Source organism: Eriocheir sinensis, chromosome 42 (assembly GCF_024679095.1).
Source record: "Eriocheir sinensis breed Jianghai 21 chromosome 42, ASM2467909v1, whole genome shotgun sequence".
Classification (NCBI taxonomy): domain Eukaryota; kingdom Metazoa; phylum Arthropoda; class Malacostraca; order Decapoda; family Varunidae; genus Eriocheir; species Eriocheir sinensis.
Window position 1 is genome coordinate 11058726 of NC_066550.1, and position 24000 is coordinate 11082725.

General features: G+C 38.9%; 1 protein-coding gene across 1 annotated transcript; it reads left to right on the forward strand.

Annotated features, from left to right (window-relative positions):
• Positions 1-13895: 13895 nt before the first annotated feature.
• LOC127010220 (MDS1 and EVI1 complex locus protein EVI1-A-like) lies at positions 13896-18850 on the forward strand. The gene is made up of 2 exons (XM_050884097.1): positions 13896-15007; positions 18802-18850. Exons 1-2 carry the CDS (start codon positions 13896-13898, stop codon positions 18848-18850), a joined length of 1161 nt encoding a protein of 386 aa, XP_050740054.1.
• The last annotated feature ends 5150 nt before the right edge of the window (positions 18851-24000 follow it).

The following is a 24000-nucleotide window of genomic DNA, read 5'->3' on the forward strand; positions in this document are numbered from 1 at the left end:
CACACAGACAGACAAACACACACACAGACAGACAGACAGACAAACACACACACAGACAGACAGACAGACAGACAAACACACACAGACACACAGACAGACAGAGAGACAGACACACAGACAGACATACACACAGACGGAAGAATTACACTTAGACGGACAGATATATAGACAAAAACAGACAGACAGACAGACAGAGGGGAACAGAAACACAGCGAAACAGATAAAACAGACACAGACCAAACCACTCATAGACAGACAGACAGACAGACAGACAGTAGCAACGTGAAAATAAGTCTTGAGTTTCTTTTTTCTTTATTATTTTGTTAACTTTTTTTTTTCTTTTTACCGCGAAAGGAAGTGAAACGGTGATTGCTTGAAATGAAACAGGAAAGGAAGCGTGGAAGTCTTGCCCCGGCCTGACACTTAAGGAGCCGGGAGTGATTAGTCTTATGCTTCTTCTTGTTCTTGTTTTTATTCTTGTTTTTCTTCTTCTCCTTCTTCTAATGTTCCCAGTTTTGTGTTTCTTTTTTGTTCTTTCCTTCTTCTTCTTTTCTCCTCCTTCTTCTTCTAATGTTCCCAGTTTTGTGTTTCTTTTTTGTTCTTTCCTTCTTCTTCTTTTCTTCTCCTTCTTCTTCTAATGTTCCCAGTTTTATGTTTCTTTTTTGTTCTTTCCTTCTTCTTTTCTCCTCCTTCTTCTTCTAATGTTCCCAGTTTTGTGTTTCTTTTTTGTTCTTTCCTTCTTCTTCTTTTCTTCTTCTTCTTCTTCTTCTAATGTTCCCAGTTTTGTGTTTCTTTTTTGTTCTTTCCTTCTTCTTCTTTTCTTCTCCTTCTTCTTCTTCTAATGTTCCCAGTTTTGTGTTTCTTTTTTGTTCTTTCCTTCTTCTTTTCTCCTCCTTCTTCTTCTAATGTTCCCAGTTTTGTGTTTCTTTTTTGTTCTTTCCTTCTTCTTCTTTTCTTCTCCTTCTTCTTCTAATGTTCCCAGTTTTATGTTTCTTTTTTGTTCTTTCCTTCTTCTTTTCTCCTCCTTCTTCTTCTAATGTCTTCTTCTTTCTTCTCCTTCTTCTTCTAATGTTCCCAGTTTTGTGTTTCTTTTTTGTTCTTTCCTTCTTCTTCTTTTCTTCTCCTTCTTCTTCTAATGTTCCCAGTTTTGTGTTTCTTTTTTGTTCTTTCCTTCTTCTTCTTTTCTTCTCCTTCTTCTTCTTCTAATGTTCCCTTTCTTGGTATTATTTCCAACATTGTTTCAAGACAGATTTTTTGTTGTTTTGTCTTTGGTTCTTTCTTTCCATTATTTTCTTCTAACATTCTTTCCTCACATATTTAATTTATCTCATTTTTCTCCCTTTATTTATCGTTCTTTATCCTGTCATTGTAATTTCCAACACTATTTTAAGGCTGAGAATTGAGTCAAGATTTTTTGCCTACCTTTTGTCCTTTTTTTGCGTCTTTTTCGTCTTTTTTTGGCATAGAAATTGTAAGATAATGACAGACAGACGAAAGGTGGACAGGTGAGCAGAGACAGACACAGGTATTTCCCCTCGGACAGGTAAAGGACAGGTGCCCGCTTGCTGTTCTGTAATCCTACCTCCATTATCACATTCTTCTTTCATTCTCATTTCCTCTTTTATATACGCCCTTGTATTCATATTCCTCATATTTTTTTGTTGTTCTTTTCTCCTTTACTTTTGTTTTCTTTTTTTCGTTTTCTGTTCTCCATCTTATTCTTCTGTTTTATCCTTTTTGATGTATTTTTGCAATCTTTTCTTTTGTTCTAGTAAGCTTTCTTCTTTTCCCCTAATCTACTTTATTTCAATCATTTTTTCCCTTTTAAATATTTCATCTACACTATTTTTTTTTCTTTTTTGCATTTTCCTTCTCCTTTCCTAATCATTAACTCTATCGCAATCTTTTTTCCTCTCCTTTCATCTTTTTCCCTTTTCCTGTTTACTTTCTTTTTCCTAACATGTATTTCACTTATTCTCCCATTTTACTTTTTTTTCTCCTAGACATTTTCTTCTACTAGTTGCATCGTTTTTCCTTTCTCCAATTTTCTACATTTTTTTTATCTTTTTTTCCTCCATCCGATATTGTTTCACTTCCCTCCTTTCTTTTTTTTTTTACCCATTTTTTGCATTTCCTCTTTCCCTTCTTTTTAATTCTTCTTTTCTTTAAATTTCTCTCTTTTCATTCCTCTTTTCCTTCTCTTCTTCATTTATTTTTCTATCCTTTTTCATTCCTTTTTCCTTTTTTTTCCGTTGACCTTTCCTCTTTGTAATTTCTTTCCCTTTTTTTTCATTCCTCTCCCTTTTTTTTACTATTCCTCTTTCTCTTCCTCTTTTTTCATTCCTCTTGTACTTCTTTTTCATTCCTTATTTCCTTTTTTAATAATTTCTTTTTCCCTCTTTTCTCATTTTTATTTTCCTTCGTTTTGCCTTTCTTTTTTCATCCCCTTTTCCCTTTTTCTCCTACCTCTTTTCCTTCCCCTTTCCTCTTTTTTTTTCTTCTTTCTCTCCTCTTTCCCTTCTTCCTCCTCCTCCTCTCCTCCACCTCCACATTCCACCTCGCCTGATCCACACCCTTTCAATTAAACGCAGGTATGTACATCTTTCCGGCCCAACACACACACACACACACACACACACACACACACACACACACACACACACACACACACACACACACACTTTCCCTTCAATGGTGACTCGTCTTGGTGACCACGTGACCCTGACTGACTGACTCACTGACTGACACGCGCGCACTCACTCACTCACTCACTCACACTCAACTTTTCCATCAACCCTTTCTAAAATTCGGTAACCAGTCAGTCAGTCAGTCAGTTAGTTAGTTAGTCAGTCAGTCAGTCAGTTAGTTAGTCAGTCAGTCAGTCAGTCAGTCCGTCAGTTAGCGAATCAGCCACCCACTCAGTCAATCATTCACCCAGTTTTCTACCCAGTCAGTCAGTCAGTCAGTCAGTCAGCCTTGCTCCATGGCACCATCACTCCCGTACCATTGCCATTCATATAAGAACAATGGTGGACCAGGGAGAGGCAACCTTACATGGAAGATTAGTTTGGGTTTCTTTAATGGAGGAGGGGGGAGGGGGAGGGGGAGGAGGAGGAGGGGGTTGTAAGATCCAGCGTGCTATCCTTGAAGAAAAACCTTGAGTGAGAGAAAGTGTGAAAAGAAGAAGGGTGGAAGAGAAGGAAAGAATAAAGAAAGGAAGAATGAATAGAAGAAAAAAGAGAGAGAGAAGGGAAGAAAGGAAATGAAAGGATGGAAGGAAGAAAAAACAGGGAGGAAAAGAAAAAGAAGGAAAGGAAAGGAAGGGAAGGAAAAAACAAGAAATTAAAAGAATATAAGGTAGAAAAGATAAAGAAATAAGGTAGAAAATAACAGAAGAAAAGTCGAGAGATGAAAATATTTTGAAAGGAAGAGAGAGGAAGAAGAGAAGGAAGAGGAAACAACAGGCAAAGAGAAATTAAGTCGAATATCGTGGAACTAAAAATGGAAATAATAAAAAAAATATCAAAAAGAAAGCAAAGTCATCACCATCATCACCATCATCACCATCATCACCACCATCACCACCATCTTCATCATCACCATCACCACCATCACCATCACCACCATCTTCATCATCACCATCACCACCACCACCATCACCACCATCTTCATCATCACCATCATCACCATCACCACCATCTTCATCATCATCATCACCACAATCAGCTGACGAGGGTAAACATTAACACGTGGTATGGACGCCACGCCCCTACATCAGCTGACGAGTGTAAACAGAGAGAGAGAGAGAGAGTATTGGAAAAGTTAGTTCTTAATACATTATAAGACAAATTTGTGTTTTTAGCATTCTGTGTTTGTGTGTGTGTGTGTGTGTGTGTGTGTTCCTTGAAGCATAGAAATTTGAAGAACTAAAATATGACTGTGTGTGTGTGTGTGTGTGTGTGTACGTTTTGCTTGGGGACTCATGTGTACGATATGATGTGTACTTCAAGGTCGTGAGTCGTACCTTCCTCGTCACGCACACACGCACACACACGCACACACACACACACACAGACACACACACACACACACACACACACTGACTAGGATGTGCGATAGGGCTGACTTCCATTTCTCTCTCTCTCTCTCTCTCTGGCACTGATTACAGGTGAGAGACATAACGACAGGTAATTTCCTCTCCTTTCCCTCCTTCCCTCCATCCCTCCTCATCTTCCCTCCAATTCTTTTCTCTTCTCTCCTTTCCTCCTCCTTCTTTCAGTCATTCTCTTTTTTTTCTCTCCTCTGTTCCTCATTTCTTTCCTCCACTTCTCTCCATCTTTCCTTTTCTCCTTCCCATTTTCTCTCCATTCCTTCTTTTCTTACCTCTTCTCTCCCCTCTTCCTTCCTTCTCTTTTCCTCCTCTCCTCATTCTCGTTCTTCCTTCTATCCTCTCTTCCTTTCCTCCTCTTCTCTACTTTCCTCCTCCTCTCTTTCCTTCTCCTCTTCTTTCCTCCTTCCTTTCTCTTCTTTCTTCCCTTCTCTTCTTCCATTATTTTTTTCTCATTCTTCTTTCCTACTATTCTATAACACACACACACACACACACACACACACACACACACACACACGTAACCACCACCCCCTCACAGGTAGATAGATAGACAGGTGTGTGATGGAGGAGGAAGAGGAGGAGGAAGAGGAGGAGGAGGAGGAGGAGGAGGAGGGATCAGCTCGTGCCCGCTCACCTATACCTTATCATTACCTGGGTTACCTGCGCTCCCATTTCTCCGTTAGTGCACCTGAGGGTAGTAGTAGTAGTAGTAGTAGTTAGTGGTAGTAGAAGTAGTAGTGGTGGTGGTGATGGTCGTGGTAATGGTAGTAGTAGTAGTAGTAGAGATGGGAAGAATACGAATAGGGAAGGAGTGAAGGAAGGAAAGATAGAAGGAAGATGAAGGAAGAGGAGAGTTTAGGAGGGAAGAGAAGGAGGAAAGAAGGGAAGAAGATGAGGGAAGAAAGGAAGAAAGAATGAAAAAAACAGAGGAGGGAAAAAAAGGAAAGTAGTAGTAGTTGTAGTAATAGTAGTTGTAGTAGTAGTAGTGGTAGTAGTAGTAGTAGTAGTAGTAGTAGTAGTAGTAGTAGTAGTAGTAGTAGATGTCTCTCCAATCCAATTTTTCAAGAGATATAAGAAAATTTTTAGATCAGTATTTTTCCTTTTTTTTCTTTTAGTTTTTATTTATTTCTTAAGTGACTTTTTTGTATAACGATAGTTTTTTTTTGTAGATACTTTTGTCTTTTTTAAGGTTAATTATTGCATTAGCCTTGGAGAGAGAGAGAGAGAGAGAGAGAGAGAGACGTTCAATGCATGTTTATATTGAGTGGTCAAAAGATAGATCCGATTCCCTCCTCCTCCTCCTCCTCCTCCTTCTCCTCCTCCTCCTCCTCCTCCTCCTCCTCCTCCTCTCCCTAAGGCCCATCTTCTTTGACCTTGAAAATGCAATTATTAGGCAGCATCCTCTTATTCTTCTCCTCCTCCTCCTCCTCCTCCTCCTCCTCCTGAGTTCCAAAAGAGGGAGAAAGAAGAAGAAAAAAGAAGAATTAAGAGAAGGATGATGATGATGAGAAGGAGGAAGAGGGAGAAGAGGAAGAGGAGGACACAAACATTGCACAATATTCTCCTTTGCATGTCGGGAGGAGGAGGAGGAGGAGGAGGAGGAGGAGGAGGAGATGATCTTGCTCTTCGTCATCTCCTCCCCGCCCCAACATCCTCTTCACACCCTCAAAAAAACTCCTCCTCCTCCTCCTCCTCCTCCTCCTCCTCCTCCGTTTACTGAGAGGAGGAAGAGGATGATAGCAATTGTAGTGAAGCAAAAAAGTAATGAATGATTATGTAAACAAAGGTGATGAAAAAAAAAAAGAGGAGGAGGAGGAGGAAGAAGAGGAGGAGGAGGAGGCGGAGGAGGAGGAGGAAGATGGATGATGATAATGAATGTTTAAGAAATGGAGAAGAAACGTAAAAAAAAAAAGAAACAAGATGATGAGAATATAAAGGAAAAGAAAAAAAAGAATAAATATTAATTGTTTGTCTAGGAAATAGGAAAATACGAAATAAGAAAATGGGACAGAAGGAAAATAGTAAATAAAAAGTGAATAAAGAAAAAAAATAAGGATAAGGGAAAATAGAAATATGATATCTTAGGAACAGGGAAAAAATACGAAAATAGGGAAATAAGAAAGATAGGAAATAGGAAAACGAGAAACAATAAGTGGAAATAAAATATTGAAAGAAGAAAATATGGAAACAGGAAAAATATGAAGAAATTATAGGAAAAAAAGCAGTTATTGTCCTTCCGTCTTGTCATACTTGTACTAAGAACCAAGAATGAGCTAGAAGGAAAAAGGAAAAAAAATATAACCAGGATTTTCCCAAGAAGGAGAAAAAGGAAAAAAACACCAGGATTTTCCCAGCAATCGAAATAAAAATAAATAATACAAAATGATAGGGAAAAAAATCAGTGATGGGAAAATATGAAAAAAATAAGGAAATATGAAAATACGAAATAGGAAAATATGGAAACAGGAAAAGAGGAAAATAATAAAACGAAAATAGGAAAAAAGGAAAAAACAACCAGGATTTTCCCAAGAATCAAAATAAAAATAGTAAAAATTAAAGGAAAATAAAAAAGCAATGATGGGAAAATATGAAAAGAAGTAGAAAAATATGAAAATAAGAAGTAGGAAAATATAAAAAAATAGGGAAATATGAAAATAAAAAGTAGGAAAATATGAAAAAAGTTGGGAAATATGAAAATAAGTAGGAAAATATGAAAAAATAGGGAAATATGAAAATAAGTAGGAAAATATGAAAAAATAGGGAAATATGAAAATAAGAAATATGAAAATATGAAAAAATTGGGAAATATTAAAATAAGATATAGGAAAATATGAAAAAATAGGGAAATATGAAAATAAGAAATAGGAAAATATGAAAAAATAGGGAAATATGAAAATACGAAATAGGAAAATATGTAAACAGGAAAACAGGAAAATAAGAAAACAGGAAAATATGAAGAAGTAATAGGAAAAAAAATCATTCTAGTCCCTTCCGTTTGCTCATACTATTACTACGAACCAAGAATGAGCAAGAAGGGAAAAAGAAGGGAAAAAAACATACCCAGGATTTTCCCAACAATCAAAACAAAAAAAATAATAACGACCAAATACATATATAAAAAAAAAACTTACTGTAATAAAAACATCCGAATAACAGTTAACCGCATTTCCCGGCAAGATAGAGCGATAAAAAGCATAAAGGAAATAAGGATGAAGAACAAAAACTTTAAAGGAAACAAGAGCGAAGGAAATTAGCGATACAAACACTATACTTACTCGCTAACTTGTCCTTGGAATTATATTAAACTTATCACGATCCAAACTCACGCGATTATCTTTAGTGTATAACGGAATAACGTAAATAGATAGATAGATAGAAAGATAGGTAGTAGTAGTAGTAGTAGTAGTAGTAGTAGTAGTAGTAGTAGTAGTGGTAATAATAATAATAATAATAATAATAATAATGATAATCCAGGTGTACTTTTTTCTTTACCTGTTATTAAGGGGCCTTGAGATTGATTATTTATTAGAGGTAAGAAGGAGGAGCAGGAAGAGGAGGAGGAGGAGGAGGAGGAGGAGAGGGAAGATGAATGATAAGAAGGAAGGTTAAAGATATATTGAGAAAACACAAAAGAAACAAGAAAAAACGAAGATAATGAAAGACAAATAAAGAAGACAATAGATAAAATGAAGAAGAAGAAAAAAAAGAGGAAGAAGAAAACAAAAGAAGAAGAGAAAGAGGAGGAGGAAAAAGAAAAAGGAAAAGAACAAGAGGAGGAGGGAGAGGAAGAAGAAAACAAGAATAAAAGGAGAAGGAGGAGAAAGAAGAAAAAAAGAGGATGAGGAGAAGAGGGATGAGAGGAAACGAAGATGAGGTTTTCAGAGAATAAATCAAAGGAGGGGAAGGAGGAAGAGGAGGAGGAGGAGGAGGAGGAGGTGTCAATCGTGTTACCTGGGGGAGAGAAGGACAGGTGAGAGGGAGAGGAAATGAGGTGCGAGAGGTGAGGGAGAAGATAATTAATTTGAGAAGGTAATTAAGTGTTTCAAGGATAGTGTTTTTGTTGTTTTTGTTTTTTTGTTTTGTTTTTATTTTTATCATTTTTTTAAATTTTGTATTCTATTGTTTTCTTATTTTTTTATTTTATTTTTTATCTTATTTATTTTCTTATCTTCCTTTTCTTATGTTGTTTGGGTTTTGTTGTTTTTGTTTGTTTTATTTTTTATTTTTTTTTTTGTCATTTTATTAATTTTGTATTCTATTTTATTTTTTTTCTTATTTCATCTTATTTAGTTTCTTATTTTTCTTTTCTTATGTTATTTTCTTCTATATCTGCGTTCTTTTTCTTTTTTCTTTTCTTTTGTTTTTGTTTTTTCTTAATTTCTCATATCTTTTCATTGCAATTTTCTTGTTTTCTTAGTTTTTTCCTATTTTGATATTCTTGTTTTATTCTTTTTCTTATTTTCTCTCATTCTTGTTTCTTTGTTGTTTTTCTTCTTTATTTTCGTTCTTTTGTTTTATTTTCTTATTTTCTCTTTTCTTGCTTCTTCCTTGCTTTTCTTCCTCTATTCCTGTTCTTTTGTTTTATTAATTTTCTTATTTTCTTAACGTTTTTTTTCTCTTCTCTCATTTCCTTCTATTTCTTCGTTTCTTTCTGTTTTTCTATATTTTCTTATTTTCCCATTTTCCTATCGTTATTCTTTCCACCATTATCATTTTTTTTATCATTTTTCTCTCTTTATTCCTGCCTTCTTACATACCTCCTCTTCCTTTACATCCCTCCTCTTCTTCCTCCTCCTCCTCCTCCTCCTCCTCTTTTAAATCTTCCTTCTCCTATCATTACTCATCCTCTTCCTGCTTCTCCGTCTATTTTTTTTTCTTTACCTTTTCCTTCCCCTTTTTGGACTAACTACACTCCTTTTTTCCGTCTCCTCCTCTCTCCTCCTCCTCCTCCTCCTCCTTCTCTTATTCCTCCTCCTTTAACGTTTCTTTCTCCTGTTCCTCCTTCTCTTCTTCCTCCTCTTTCGTTTTTTCTCTCCCTTTTCCTTCCCTTATTATTTTTTCGATTATTATATATTCCTTTTTTTTCTTGTCTTCCTGTTTCCCCTCCTTCTTTTCTTCTACTTTTTTCTTTCTTTTCCATCTCCTTTATTACTTTTTTCCCTGCTAATCATTCCTCTTTTTTTCGTCTTTTCCTTTTTCCTCCTTCAACATTTTATACCTTTTCCTTTTTTTTTCTTTTTTTCCTCCGACACATTCTCTTTTTTCAATTTCCTCTTCTTTGCCTCTCCTCCTCCTCCTCCTCCTCCTCCTCCTCCTCCTCCTCCTCCTCTTCTCTGTGTAGTCTGGTTTATTTCTTAATTCTCATCTCCTTTCTTCCCCTCCCTTCCTTCCCTCCCCTCCCTTCCTTCCCTCCTCCTCCTCTCATGTTTCCTCACTCTCATCTCCCTCCTTCTCCTCTTCTCTCCCTCTCTCCTTCATTTGTCCTTTTTCCTCCTACCGAATTTCAACATCCCTCTCTCCCTCCTTCTCTCCCTCCATCTCTCCCTCCTCCTCTTCTTCTCTCCCTTCCTTCCTCTTCCATTTCTTGTTCCTTTATCTCTTCTTCTCCCTCTCCTTATTTAGATTTTCGTGGAATGAGAGAGAGAGAGAGAGAGAGAGAGAGAGAGAGATGATGAGGAGGAGCAGGAGGAGGAGGAGGAGGATGAAGAACCTCGCCCACCCCTTAGGGAAGAGATGGCTTGTCCTCCTCCTCCTCCTCCTCCTCCTCCTCCTCCTCCTCCTCCTCCTCCTCAATGAAGCTTCACTTTGATAAGATATAATTAATGTCAAGTAATTGTGTTGAAAGTTAAACTTTTCTCATTATATTAATTTTGAAATAATTATAAAAATGACAGTAATTAAAATAAGCTAAAATGTTCTTCTTTTTCTTCTTCTTCTTCTTCTTCTTCTTCTTCTTCTTCTTCAATAGACTCTTAATATTCTACGAAAGAGAAGGAATAAAAAACTAGAAGGAAGAAATAGGAGAAGACAAACAATAATGATAATAATAATAATAATAATAATAATAATAATAATAATAATAATAATAATAATAATAATAATTAGGAATGAGGAAGAGAGAGAGAGAAAACTGACCCACCTTAATCCTGTTTTGAGAGAGAGAGAGAGAGAGAATGCAGCATCATTCTCTTATTGGTGAGGAGGAGGAGGAGGAGGAGGAGGAATGAAGACGCCCCAGTGAGCATCCGGGAGCTTGGGGCATGGAAGAAGAAGAGGAGGAGGAGGAGGAGGAGGAGGAGGAGGAGGAGGCGGAGGAGGAGGAGGAGGAGGAGGGCGGGGCAATACAAGAGCTGTCTTTAAAAATATCTCATTGCCTGCAAGCACATCTCTCTCTCTCTCTCTCTCGCATAATAGGTTTGGCATAAAATATCATCCTCATTTTCCTTCTCCTCCTCCCTCTTCTTTCCTTCCTCCTCCTCCTCCTCCTCCTCTTTTCTTTCCTTCCTCATCTTCTTTCTTTCTCTTCTTTCCTTTTCTCTTCTATTTTTGTCATTCGTCCTTCATTCATCCTCTTTACCTTACCTTCCTTCTTCTCTTTTCTCCTCTTATTTCCCTTCTCCTATTCCTTCCTTCCTTCCTTCCTTCCTTTCTTTCTTTCTTTCTTTCTTCCTTCCTTCCTTCCTTTATTATCTTCCTCTTTCTCTACTCTTATCTCCTCTTTTGCTTCATATATACTCCTCTCCTTTTCTTTCCTTAACACTTCTATCATCTTCCTCTCCTCCTCCTCCTCCTCCTCCTCTTCTCTCCCTTCTTCCCTCCTTTCCTCCCTCGGCCCTGAGCTGAATTACTTTTCTAATGCTCTTGCACCCCACCCTTCTCTCTCTCTCTCTCTCTCTCTCTCTCTCTCTTCGTTTTAGACACAGAGAGAGAGAGAGAGAGCAGGGGAGAAGAATTGACCACGCCCACGCCCAAGGCTCAAGATGACTCTCTCTCTCTCTCTCTCTCTCTCTCTCTCTCTCTCTCTCTCTCTCTCTCTCTCATATACATATTATTATTATTATTATTATTATTATTATTATTATTATTATTATTATTATTATTATTATTATTATTATTATCTTTATTTCTTCATTTGTTTAAAGATAGAAAGACAAGACAACGTGGATTTATTTCATCATTATCTTCATATATCTTTACCGCGCGTGTGTGTGTGTGTGTGTGTGTCAACAGTGGACGTGAGTGAAGGTGTGTACGGACGCAATGAACACACACACACACACACACACACACACACACAAGAGTAAGGTTCAATTAAAAGAATGACATCACTAGTTCTCTCTCTCTCTCTCTCTCTCTCTCTCTCTCTCTCTCTCTCTCTCTCTCTCTCTCTCTCTCTCTCTCTCTCTCTCTCGTGTTTGCCTGCCCCAGAATCGCCCGGAATCAGCTGACCAAACATTCCCAGAAAAAGAAAGAAAAAAAGAAAGAAAGGAAGAAGGAAAGAAAGAAAGTAGAAGGTCGCTGAGGGGGAGAATAGGAAAGAGAAAGAAAGATGACAAGGAAGAGAATGATAAACGGAAAGAAGATGGATTGAAAAAGAAGAAGAATAAAAGGTAGAAATGGATAATCGGAGGAATAGGAAAGGAAGAGAGAATGGAAAGGAATAAAAGAAAATAAATTAGAACAATGAAAAAGAAAAGAAAGAAAGAATAACTGCTTGAACATTACCTCTAGTAGTAGTAGTAGTAGTGGTAGTAGTAGTAGTAGTAGTTGTGAATTTTTCTTCCTGTTGATAGAGAAAGAAAGTAAGGAAGAAGAAAGAAAGGAAGGAAGGAAATGAAGGCATAAAGAGAGAGAGAGAGAGAGAGAGAGAGAGAGAGAGAGAGAGCAACACTTATTCTCTGTATTAATTCATATATTAATTTTTTTACTCTTATTTTTTTTTTTTATTTGCACGTCTATAAGATAACTTCAAAACCAGACAAGTAAGGAAGGAAAAGATAAACGAAGGAAGAAAGAAAAAATGGATAAGGCGGTTGAGAAAGAGGAAGATAGATAATAGGAACAGGAAAAGGGAAGAGGAGGAGGAGGAGGAGGAGGAGGAGGAGGAGGTTGAGGGGGATGGCGTATGACAAGGATTAAGATGAGGAGGAAGAATGTGGAAGTGGAGGAGAAGGGAAGGAAAGGAGGTAAAGAAGGTGGAGGAGTAGAGAAGAGGAGGAAGAGGAAATAGAGAAAGGAGGAAGAAGAAGGAGGTAGAGAAGAATGGAAGAGGGGGAGAAAGATGAAGGAGAAGGAGTTGGGAAGAGGAAGAGAAAGAGGAAGAAGAAAGAAGTAGAGGATGATGAAGAAGAGGAAGAAGGAAGTAGAGAGCTGATAAGAGGAGGAAGTAGAGGAGGTTTAAGGAAAGGGAGAAAAAGGAAGAAGAGGCAAAAGTTGATAAAGAAGGAAACAAAGAGAAAAATGATGAAGAAGAGGAGGAAGTTGAAAGGAAGAAGAAAGTGTAGGGGAGGAGGAAGAGGAAGAGGAAGGAAAGTAAGAGGAGGAAGAAACTAAATCTATGTCGAGGAGGAAGTGGATTAGGAGGAGGAAGAAGAGGAGGAGGAGGAGAAAGAAGATAAGGAAGTGAAGGATGGAAGAAGAGATAGATAGAAAGATTGAAAAGGGAAGAAAGGAGAAAATGAATAAATGAATGATGAAATAAAGAGGAAAAAAACATTGAAAAAAGAAAAAAGGACAAAAAGAAAGAATAAAGAAAGAAGGAAGAGGAAAAAATCGAAAACTTTGAAAGAAAAAGGAAAAGGAGAATATAAAGAAAGAAAGGAAAAGAAATAGAATGAAGATAAGGAAGTGATTGAGGGAAGATAGAAAGAAAGAAAGAAAGAAAGAAAGAAAGAAAGAAAGAAAAAGCAAAGAGGAAATGAGTATGATAGAAAATATGAGAGGAAGTGAGTGATGAAGGATGATTAGAAAAAAAATAAAAATAAATAAACAGGAAATATACGTCTTAAAACAAGTCACAAAAAACACAAAAAAAAACTTAGAATAAACACAGTAATTATTAATCCCATCCACAAATCATTCTCTCTCTCTCTCTCTCTCTCTCTCTCTCTCTCTCTCTCTCTCTCTCTCTCTCTCTCTCTCTCTCGGTAGTTGTAACATTGGATCACTACCTAAGAGTCATTGAAATTCCTGGAGAGTTGCTTTGGATTACTACCTTATGAAGCATTGAAATTACCAGGCGATAAACACATTCTCTCTCTCTCTCTCTCTCTCTCTCTCTCTCTCTCTCTCTCTCTCTCTCTCTCTCTCTCTCTCTCTCTCTCTCTGACCGGATTCCACCCCAAGATGGCCGCCGTGATAAGGGTGTGGCGTGGAAAGTAATTTTTCTTGACACTGGAAAATGGAAAGAGAGAGAGAGAGAGAGAGAGAGAGAGGGGTTAGCCAATTACTACTCGTACTTCTTGTTGCACTTACTTGGGTCCATGTGTGTGTGTGTGTGTGTGTGTGTGTGTGTGTGTGTGTGTGTGTGTCGGAAGCTCATGTACACATCCAGCCCCTTCAAAGATCAAGGCATGCTAGCAACACTTACTTTCCCTTGTTTTTGTCTTCCTTCCTCCTCCTCCTCCTCCTCCTCCTCCTCCTCCTTTTCCTCCTCCTGGTCACGTGTTCCGGTGTTCCTGCCTCGCTCTTTCTTGTTTTGTATTTTATCTTTTATTTTCTTTGTTTCTCCCCAGACGCCCAGACCCGCCCCGCCCCAAATGCCCCGCCGCCGCCCCTAGCCGCCATGTCCGTCGCCCGCCCCCCCGCCCCCCTTCCACCCCTCCGACCCATGCCCACACTGCTCCACATGGCGCCCCCCTCCCCCGCCCCACCTTCCTCCCAGGGGCCAGACTCCCCCCGCGTGGGTTTGACCTGCCCCGCCTTCCTCCCCGTAGAGGTCACGGGGCCGCGGGCAGCCTCTGACGTGCCCTTTGGCCTGTCCCCAGTGGCCGGGCGGGGGATGAGTCCCTCGGGGGCCGCCCACCCCCCTGCGCCGCCCCCCGACCAGCCCCTGGACCTCCGCCTGGCCCACAGGAAGCGGCGGGCCAGCCTGGATGACCCCCGCCCACCCCGACCCCCCAGTGATCCCCCCGCGCCCGCCCCGCCCCCCCAGACCGTCCCCACGGAGGCCCCTTCCCCTGAGGGCATGACAGGAGTAGTGGAGTGCTTCCCCCTGCCGCGGCCCCAGCCCCGCCCCCTGCCGCCGCTGCTCTACCCCCGCCCCCTGCACCCCGCGCCCATGCTGTACCCCGGGCCGGGGCGCGGCATGCCCTTCCCGCCCCTGACGCCCACCGCCGGGCACCCCTACCCCCTGCTGTCCCTGCAGGAGCCGCGCTTCCCGCCCTTCCCGCTGCTACGGCCCTTCCCTACCCTGCCCAGCCCCGGCAGGCACCTTTACGGCGCCCTCAGGGAGCGGCGGGCGCAGAGCAGCCCCCTCAGGCCGCCCCAGGCCCCCCCGGGGCGAGGCGCGCGCCCCCGCGAGCGGTACTCGTGCAAGTTCTGCGGCAAGGTGTTCCCGCGCTCCGCCAACCTGACGCGGCACCTTCGCACGCACACGGGCGAGCAGCCGTACAAGTGCAAGTTCTGCGAGCGGTCGTTCAGCATCTCGTCCAACCTGCAGCGGCACGTGCGGAACATCCACAACAAGGAGAAGCCCTACAAGTGCCGCCTCTGCGAGCGCGCCTTCGGCCAGCAGACCAACCTCGACCGGCACATGAAGAAGCACGAGTCGGACGGGCCCACCATCCTGGACGGCAGCCTCTGCCGACCGCCGCCCTCGACCATACCTACCACCGTCTCGACCACGCTGCTGCCGCCCCCGCCCCTCACCCCCCTGGGCCCCCTCACCCTCACCCAGCACCCCGCCTTCCCCCTCCTCTCCCTCCCGCCGCCGCGCTCCCCAACTCACGAAGAGGAGGAAGAAGAAGAAGAAGAAGAGGAGGAGGAGGACATTGATGTGGAGAATGAGGACGAGGACGAAATGGAGGAAGAAAGAGGGGAGGAGGAGGAGGGAGGGGAGGAAGGGGATGAGGGGGAGGGGGAGAGAGATGACAGGCATGTGTCGTGTGAAGTGACAATCGCCCCCGCCCCCTCCCCCCTCCCCGCTCCTCCCCCCAGCCCCCCACTGGAGAGGGTAGTAGAGGTCTAACCCCCCTTGACCCCGTACCCCTTCCCCCCCTTAAATAAAGACGCACATAGGTATAGCTACATAGACGTACAAAGGCGCTTCCGTACACAAACCTGGGTGTGTGTGTGTGTGCGTGCTTGTGTGTGTGTGTGTGGGTGGGAGTGGGAGTGGGAAGCAATTGTCATTTATCACGAACGCACGTTAGTCTTGTCACACACACACACACACACACACACACACACACACACACACACACACACACATGGCCCTCTGTTGTGAAATTATTATTGCGTACTTCGCCGGAGGGAACGAAAACTTATGAATACACTTCCGTTCGCTCATTACGATATTGGACGAGAAGACGAAAAAGGAAAACGAAGAAAAAAGGAAGACAAAAACTACTCCCCGTGATACATTATGAAGCGTGTGACGAAACGAAACTCCGCTGTGGCAAGTGAAACAAAGAGATAAGGAAAAAAAAAGAAAGAAGTACATTATAATTGATAGCTTGTGAATTGAACGTGGAAAAAAATAAAACAAAAGAGAAAGAAAAGAAGGAATAGAAAGAAAAAAAAAGAAACTGAAAGTAATATAATGAATTCAGTATTGATGATAATTGATGAAACAAAGAGATAAGGAAAAAAAAAAAGAAGTAGATTATAATTGATAGCTTGTGAATTGGACGTGGAAAAAAATAAAACAAAAGAGAAAGAAAAGAAGGAATAGAAAGAAAAAAAAGAAGAAACTGAAGGTAATATAATGAATTCAGTATTGATGATAATTGATGAAACAAAGAGATAAGGAAAAAAAAGAAAGAAGCAGATGATAATTGATGACTTTTGAATTGGACGTGGAAAAAATGGAAACAAAAGAGAAAGAAAAGAAGGAATAGAAAGAAAAAAAGAAGAAGCTGAAGGTAATATAATGAATTCAAATAGATGATAATTGATGACTTTTGAATTGGACATAAAAAAAACCTGAAACTTGAGAGAAAGGAAAGAAAGAAAAAAGGAAAAGAAATTAGATAATGTATTGAAGAGAAATTTTATTAATAGCTTATGAACTGGACGTGAAAAAAAAAAGAAAGAAAGAACAAAAAAAAAAGAAAGATACCTAATTGACAGCTTTTGAACTGGACATGGAAAAAATATATAAAAACAAAAGATAAAGGAAAGAAAAAAGCAAGAAAGAAAAGGAAATAAAGTAGGAGAAGATGAAACAGTGCAGAGAAAATGAATCGATAACTTGTGAACTTAACGTGTGAAAAAAAAAGTGTGTGAAACTTTGGGAATAATGACCATTGTGAAGAACGACGTGAAAATATGAAGGGAAACTAATATGAAGACGTGTTTGTGACTACTGAAAATATTAATGTCTCTCAAAAACTAATTATTTCTCACACAAATCGAGTTAAGAATTACGAGAAAAACAAAACTTCAAAATAACGATGTCTGCTCGGACCTTATATTTACAAATCGAAGTGGAAAGAGTATGAAAAGAAATTATACGACTTTTACAAAACAATGATGATGTCTTTCAAAAACGAATTATTTATCACACAAATCGAGTTAAGAATTACGAGAAAAACAAAACTTCAAAATAACAATGTCTTTCCAAACCTTATATTTACGAATCGAAGATGAAAAAAATATGAAGAAAAAAAATAGTGCGACTTTTACAAAACAATGATAATGTCTTTCAAAACCTGATTTTATATATTTTTTACACTGATTATTATTGTTTTGTTAATAATGTGTCACACTTATACAAACTTTACCATATCACTGTACTTATTATTATTATTATTATTATTATTATTATTATTATTATTATTATTATGTTTTGTGAAATAGAAATATATGCACATGTGGCCTTATTTATGAGAGAGAGAGAGAGAGATTGGAAATGGAAAGGAAAAGAACAGAAAAAGGAGAATGAAGAAAGAAAAATAAGAAATCAGTCAATTAATCAGGAGAGAGAGAGAGAGAGAGAATGTTGGAAATGGAAAAGTAAGGTATGAACAGGAAAGGAAAATAAAAAAAATAAAAATGGAGAGAAGAAAATAGAACGAGAATTAATCAATAAAGTAAGAAATCAATCAATCAATCAATAGAGAGAGAGAGAGAGCACGGATACTGTTTGTTCATCGTGCCTGAGACATTAAAGCTTCGCACAGGTGAAAGTAATACGCAGGTGTGCCCTGTTCCCACACCTGTCACCGGGCTAATTAGCGGCCTGCAGGTGTGTGGCAGCGTTGTGTTGACGCGTAGGGAAGGAAGTGAAAATTACGTTTGTTTGTTTTTTTGTTTTTATTTTTTGTACTTTCACGCATTATTTTTTGTTTTTGTTTTGGTTTGGCTTCCTCATATTATTTTTTTCTTCTTTTCTTTTTCAGTCATTTTTTTCTTCTATTTTTCTTCCTATTTTATTCTTCCTCTTATATTCTAGTTCCTCTTCATTTCTTCTATTTTCCTCCTTCCTCTCATTTTCTTTCCCTTCTGATTTCCTTCTTTTATCCATCATCACTTTTCCCTCTACTATCATTATCTACCTCTCCCTCTTCACTTTCCTTCTATATCACTGTCATGCACTCCTTTCCATTTCACGTGTCATTTTCTTCTGTATTTTCCACTGTCATTTTCTCATTCACTTTCTCCCTCTCTATCTTTACATTTTCAGTCGAGTTTAGTGAAAGCGAAAGCAAATTAGGTGCTTACAAAGTACAGGTATTCCACTTCACTTTAATTAGTCTCCTTCTACAGGTGTGAAGGTTTTTACATGCTGGTGTGAGGTGTGCGTTTACCTGTAATTGGAAGTGTTGGACAGGTTTGCGTTGATTGGCTTGTGTACCTGTGTGAAGGAGTGTTTTTTGCAGGTTTGTTTAGAAGTGATGAACAGATGTGTGTTTAATTGGACAGGTGTGTTCACTGAGTTTGTATTGAGATGTGTTGTGACAGATGTGTGTTGTAAGTTTGTATTCCTCCGTGAAGGTGTGTTTCTACAGGCGTGTATTCCAAAACTGTCTTCACGTGTGTAGTGGGAGTACACATATGTAGTGTAGAAACGTGTACAGATGTGCCCTCATAATCCAAAGGTGTCTGCAGGTGTGTAAGGCATATGTGTGTACCTGTGTGTGTAGTGACGTGTACATATGTGTTGCCTCATTCCAAAGGTGTCTGCAGGTGTGTAAGGCATATGTGTGTACCTGTGTGTGTAGTGACGTGTACATATGTGTAGTCTCATTCCAAAGGTGTATGCAGGTGTGTGTGTACCTGTGTGTGTAGTGAAGTGTACATATGTGTTGCCTCATTCCAAAGGTGTATGCAGGTGTGTAAGGCATGTGTGTGTACCTGTGTGTGTAATAACGTGTACATATGTGTAGTCTCATTCCAAAGGTGTATGCAGGTGTGTGTGTACCTGTTTAAGTGTAGTAAAACGTGTGAAGGTGTGTAGGTTTGTTAGCTAGATATGCACAGGTGTTTATCAGTACACAGGTGACCACATATGCACCTTCATCTCGCAGGGCGTTCCGCAGGTGTGCCTCGTCGCTCACCTGTGCACTCAGAGGCTAATTAGTGCAGGTAATTAGGGGGAAAGTGACGGTGATTGGAACCTCCCTCCCACGATTTTCCTTTCATTATTTTATTTTTATTTTATTTTTTGTTTTGTTTTGTTTTGTTTTGTTCATCTTATTTAATCGATCACAACCTCATTCTCTTTTCTTATACTTTACTTTCTTGTTTCTCTTTATTTATCAGGATTTTCGTTGTTCTTTCTTCATTATCTCCTTGTTTTTCATTTTCAATCTTTTAATATATATAATTTTTCAATCGTACTTTATTTATCACATTTTTTCCCTCTCCTCCTCTTCATTTCTCATTCATTTATTCATTTTTTCCTTTAATTTTCATTCATCTGTTAGTCTTTTTTTCTTTTCTTTTACTTTTTGCGTTCTCAATCTCTCTACTTTATTTTTTTTCTTTCATTTTCTTCCCTTTCCTCCTATTCATTTCTCCCTCTTTTATCAGAGTTTTTTTTTTTCCTTTTTTTTCGTTCTCAATGTCTCCTTTTTTTCCTCCTCCTCCTTCCTGATCTGTTTTTATTTTCTCTTTAGCCTTCACTTTGTTTTTTTCCTCCTTTTTTTCCTCCTTCCTTTTCTTCTCTCCACCTTCCTTTTCTTTGACTCTTAGAGGAACAAAAACGTCACCTCACCTCCTCTTTCCTTTCCCTCCTTCCTCCCATTCTCCTCCTCTTCCTCCTCTTCCTCCTCCTCTTCTTCCTTCTCCTCCTCCACCACCACCACCACCGTTACCTCGAATCTTTTTTTTTTTTTTGGTGTTCATTTCATTTTGTATTTCTCTATTGTCTTCCTTTCTTCCTTTTCTTTCTTTTCTTTCATCCTTCCTTCTTTATTAACCTTACTTCAATTCTCAAAGTTTTATTCAATTTTTCTTTCTTCCTTTCTCTTTTTCCTTCCATTTCTTAATTTCTATTTTTTCTTTCACCATTATTTCCTTCATTCCTTCATTCCTTTCTTCCTTCTTTCCTTCGTTTCTCCTTTATTCATTTATCTCCATTTCTCCTTTTCTACTTTTTCTTTCACCCCTATTTCCTTCATTCCTTACTTCCATCGTTTCGCCTTTCTAAATTTCTCACTTTTCATTCACTTTCCTTCTTTCTTTTTTCCTATCCTTCATATTCCTATTCCTTCGTTCCTTCCTTTCTTCCTTCTTTACTCTCCTTTTTCCCTTTATTTCTTACCCAACCGTCCTTCCCTTCTTTTTTTCCTCCCCTTTCTCAATTCCCTCCTCCCCTCTTCTTTTTTCCCTTCCATTCATCCTTTCATCTTCTTTTTTTCCCCTCTTCATCACTTTTCCTTGACCCACTTACTCTTATTTTCCCTCTTTTATATTTTCCCTTCTCCAATTTCTCCTTTTTTTTCCCTCATAATTCTTTGTTCTTTTCTTTTCCTCTTATAATCAAGTTTGATCATTCTTTTCATCGACGTTTGAGGCCATTTTCTCTCTCTCTCTCTCTCTCTCTCTCTCTCTCTCTCTCTCTCTCTCTCTCTCTCTCTCTCTCTCTCTCTCTCTCTCTCTCTCTCCTTTTCCTTTTTTTCTCCATTCTCTTCTCTTTCCCTACTTTCCTTCCTTTACTTTCTCCTTTTCCTTCTTTTCCTCTATTCTCTCCTTCCTTTCCTCCCTTCTTCCCTTCCATTGCTCTCTTCTCTTTCTACCTCCTTCCTTTCCATCCCTTCTTTTCTTTTTTGTGACCTTGTCTCTCTCTCTCTCTCTCTCTCTCTCTCTCTCTCTCTCTCTCTCTCTCTCTCTCTCTCTCTCTCTCTCTCTCTCTCTCTCTCTCTCTCTCTCTCTCACGTAATGTCATGTAATTTGCGGCCAGGTTGTGATTTCAGGAAGGCAAGAATCCGTTTGACTCGTCCTTGATGGGTGAAAACAAGGACGATGGTGGTTGTGGTGGTGGTGGTGGTTGTGGTGGATGTGGTGGTTGTGGTGGTTGTGGTGGTCAGAGATTGTAATACTTAAAGATACATGTTTGCTGTCTCTTCCCTTTTTTGGTTCTTGTTTTATTTTCTCTTTTCTCTTTTTGTCATTCATTTCTTTTGTTTCTTTATCCTTTAGTTGCAAAGAAACGTCTATTTTTCATTTCTATTTTTTCATTCATATATTTTTTCCCTTTTTTTTGTCCTTGTTTTATTTTCTCTTTTCTCTTTTTGTCATTCATTTCTTTTGTTTCTTTATCCTTCAATTGCAAAGAAACATCTATTTTTCTTTTCTGTTTTTTTATTCATATATTTTTTTCACTTTTTCTTTATATAAGCGAAGAAACAGCTACTTTTTCTTCTTCTCTGTTTTTCATTCCTTCATTTATTTTTTTCCTCTTATTCTTTTTATTTTTTACTTTTTGTCTCCTTTATTTGCTCAATGGTATAGTTTTTTTTATTTTCCCCCTTTCGTCCTCTTCTATTTCTTTATCATATTACTAAAATTTTCTCCACCTTTCATTCCTTATCGTAATTTCCTCAACATCAGTATTATTTTGTGTTTCTCCTACTTCCTTCCTTCCTTCTTTCCTTCTTTCCTTCCTTCCTTCCTTCCTTCCTTCTTTCCTTCCTTCCTTTCTTTCTGCTTTCCTTCCTTCCGTTCTTTTATATTTTACTGATACACATTTTAATTTTTTTTTTACCTTTTGCATTATGCGATTTAACTTTTTTTTCTATTTCCTTCTCAAAACATGTTATTTCCTACCTCGCTTTCGTTTCATTTTAGTTTTCCATTCGTGTCGTTTCCATCAAGCAACCAGCCTCCGTTTTCTTTCCCTCATCTAAGTGGTCCTCATTTTCCTCTTCTTCTTCTTCCTCCTCCTCCTCCTCCTCGTGTGATTGGCTAAAAGTACTTGCCGTCTCATTCATCTTATTGGTCGTCATTTCACGGTTCGAATCCTCATTGGTTCAAATTTCCCGCTAAGGAGGTTTGTGATTGGTTGAAATTTACCTGATTATGGATTGTGATTGGCTCTTGTTTTTCACGTTTTCTTGTTCTTTTTTGTTTTGTTTTATTCTTGTATTTGTGTTTTGTTTTGAAAGTATAATTTTTTTCTTGATTCTCGGATTTTTTGGAATGTTTTGTTTTGTTTTGAGTATAACAATTATTTTTCCTTGATTTTTTCCTTTGTTTTTTTTTTATATAATTTTGTTTTTGAATTGATTGGTGCTGAAAAAAAAAGAGGATATTATTAGTGTTATTAAGATTTCTAAGATTATTATTACCATCATTGTTATCATTAAGTTGCGCTACAATGAATAGATCTCAAGAAAGGTTGTGTATCATACATTACAGAAGCATTGTATTAGTTTTATTATGTATATTTTTCCGTCGTGCTGTATTTTTTAGGCCTTTTTTAGATACACTTGTAATATTTTTTTAGTACGAATAAACTTGTGAAAAATATACATTGTTGTTTTTTTCAATTCGCTCTTTTTGTTTATGTCTTTTATAGTTTTGTTTATTTCGTTTATTTTTTTCTTATTCCTCCTCTTTCTTAATTCTTTCCTCCCCTCTTCTTTTTTTTCCCCTTCCTTTCTCTTTCCTCCTCTTTCCTTTCTCCTCTCCTCTTCTTTCCATTCTCTTTCCTCCTCTTCCTTCCTCTTTCCTTTCTCCTCTCCTCTTCTTTCCATTCTCTTTCCTCCTCTTCCTTCCTCTTTCCTTTCTCCTCTCCTCTTCTTTCCATTCTCTTTCCTCCTCTTCCTTCCTCTTTCCTTTCTCCTCTCCTCTTCTTTCCATTCTCTTTCCTCCTCTTCCTTCCTCTTTCCTTTCTCCTCTCCTCTTCTTTCCATTCTCTTTCCTCCTCTTCCTTCCTCTTTCCTTTCTCCTTTTATTTTCTCTTTTTTTCCCTCTTCCTCTCTTCTTTGTCTTATTCCTCCTCTTCCTTAATTCCTTCCTCCCCTTTTCTTTATTTTCCCATTTCATTCATTCTTTTATTTTCTCTTTTTCCCTCTTTCTCTCTTCTTTGTCTTATTCCTCCTCTTTCTTAATTCCTTCCTCCCCTCTTCTTTTTTTCCCCATCCATTCATCCTTTTATTTTCTCTTATTATTCCCTCTTCATCACTTTCCCTTGACCCACTTATTCTTATTTTCCCTCATTTATGTTCTTCCCTTCTCCAATGTCTTCTTTTTCCTCTTTATCCTCATTTTATTTCCTCTTATCCTTCTTATTTTTTATTCCTCTTTATCTCCCTTTTCGTTATTGCTTTCATTCCACTTTTTGTTTTCTTTTTCATGTTCTTTGCTTTCTTCTTATTCTTTTCCTTATTCCTCTTATTCCTCTTAGTCGTGATGCTTATATAGGCCTACCCTCTCTCCCTCCTCCTCCTCCTCCTCCTCTTCCTCTTCCTCTTCCTCTATCTCTCCGTTTTCATTTTTTCTCAAGTTTCTCCCCTCTTCGTTCCATTCTCTTTCCTCCTCTTCCTTCCTCTTTCCTTTCTCCTCTCCTCTTCTTTCCATTCTCTTTCCTCCTCTTCCTTCCTCTTTCCTTTCTCCTCTCCTCTTCTTTCCATTCTCTTTCCTCCTCTTCCTTCCTCTTTCCTTTCTCCTCTCCTCTTCTTTCCATTCTCTTTCCTCCTCTTCCTTCCTCTTTCCTTTCTCCTCTCCTCTTTGTTCCATTCTCTTTCCTCCTCTTCCTTCCCCTTTCCTTCCTCCTCTTTTCCTTTTTTTTTCTCCCCTATTCTTATCAACATCTCTCTCTCCCTCTTCCTTCTTTTCGTTCCCTATTTCTTTTCTTCCTTCTCTTCTTCCCTTTCTCTTTTCCTTTCTTTACACTTTCGTTTATTATCATTTCCCTCTTCATTCTTTTTTTATTCAACTATTTTTCCCTCCTCCTTCTTCTCTTTGATCCACTTTGTCTCTCCTCTTCCTCCTCCTCCTCCTCTTCCTCTTCTATTCAATTATTTTTTCCTTCCTCCTCCTCCTCCTCCTCTTTCGTCCACTTTGTCTCTCCTCTTCCTCCTCCTCCTCCTCTTCCTCTCCTATTCAATTATTTTTTCCTTCCTCCTCCTCCTCCTCCTCTTTCATCCACTTTGTCTCTCCTCTTCCTCCACCTCCTCCTCCTCTTCCTCTTCTATTCAATTATTTTTTCCTTCCTCCTCCTCCTCCTCCTCCTCTTTCATCCACTTTGTCTCTCCTCTTCCTCCTCCTCCTCCTCCTCT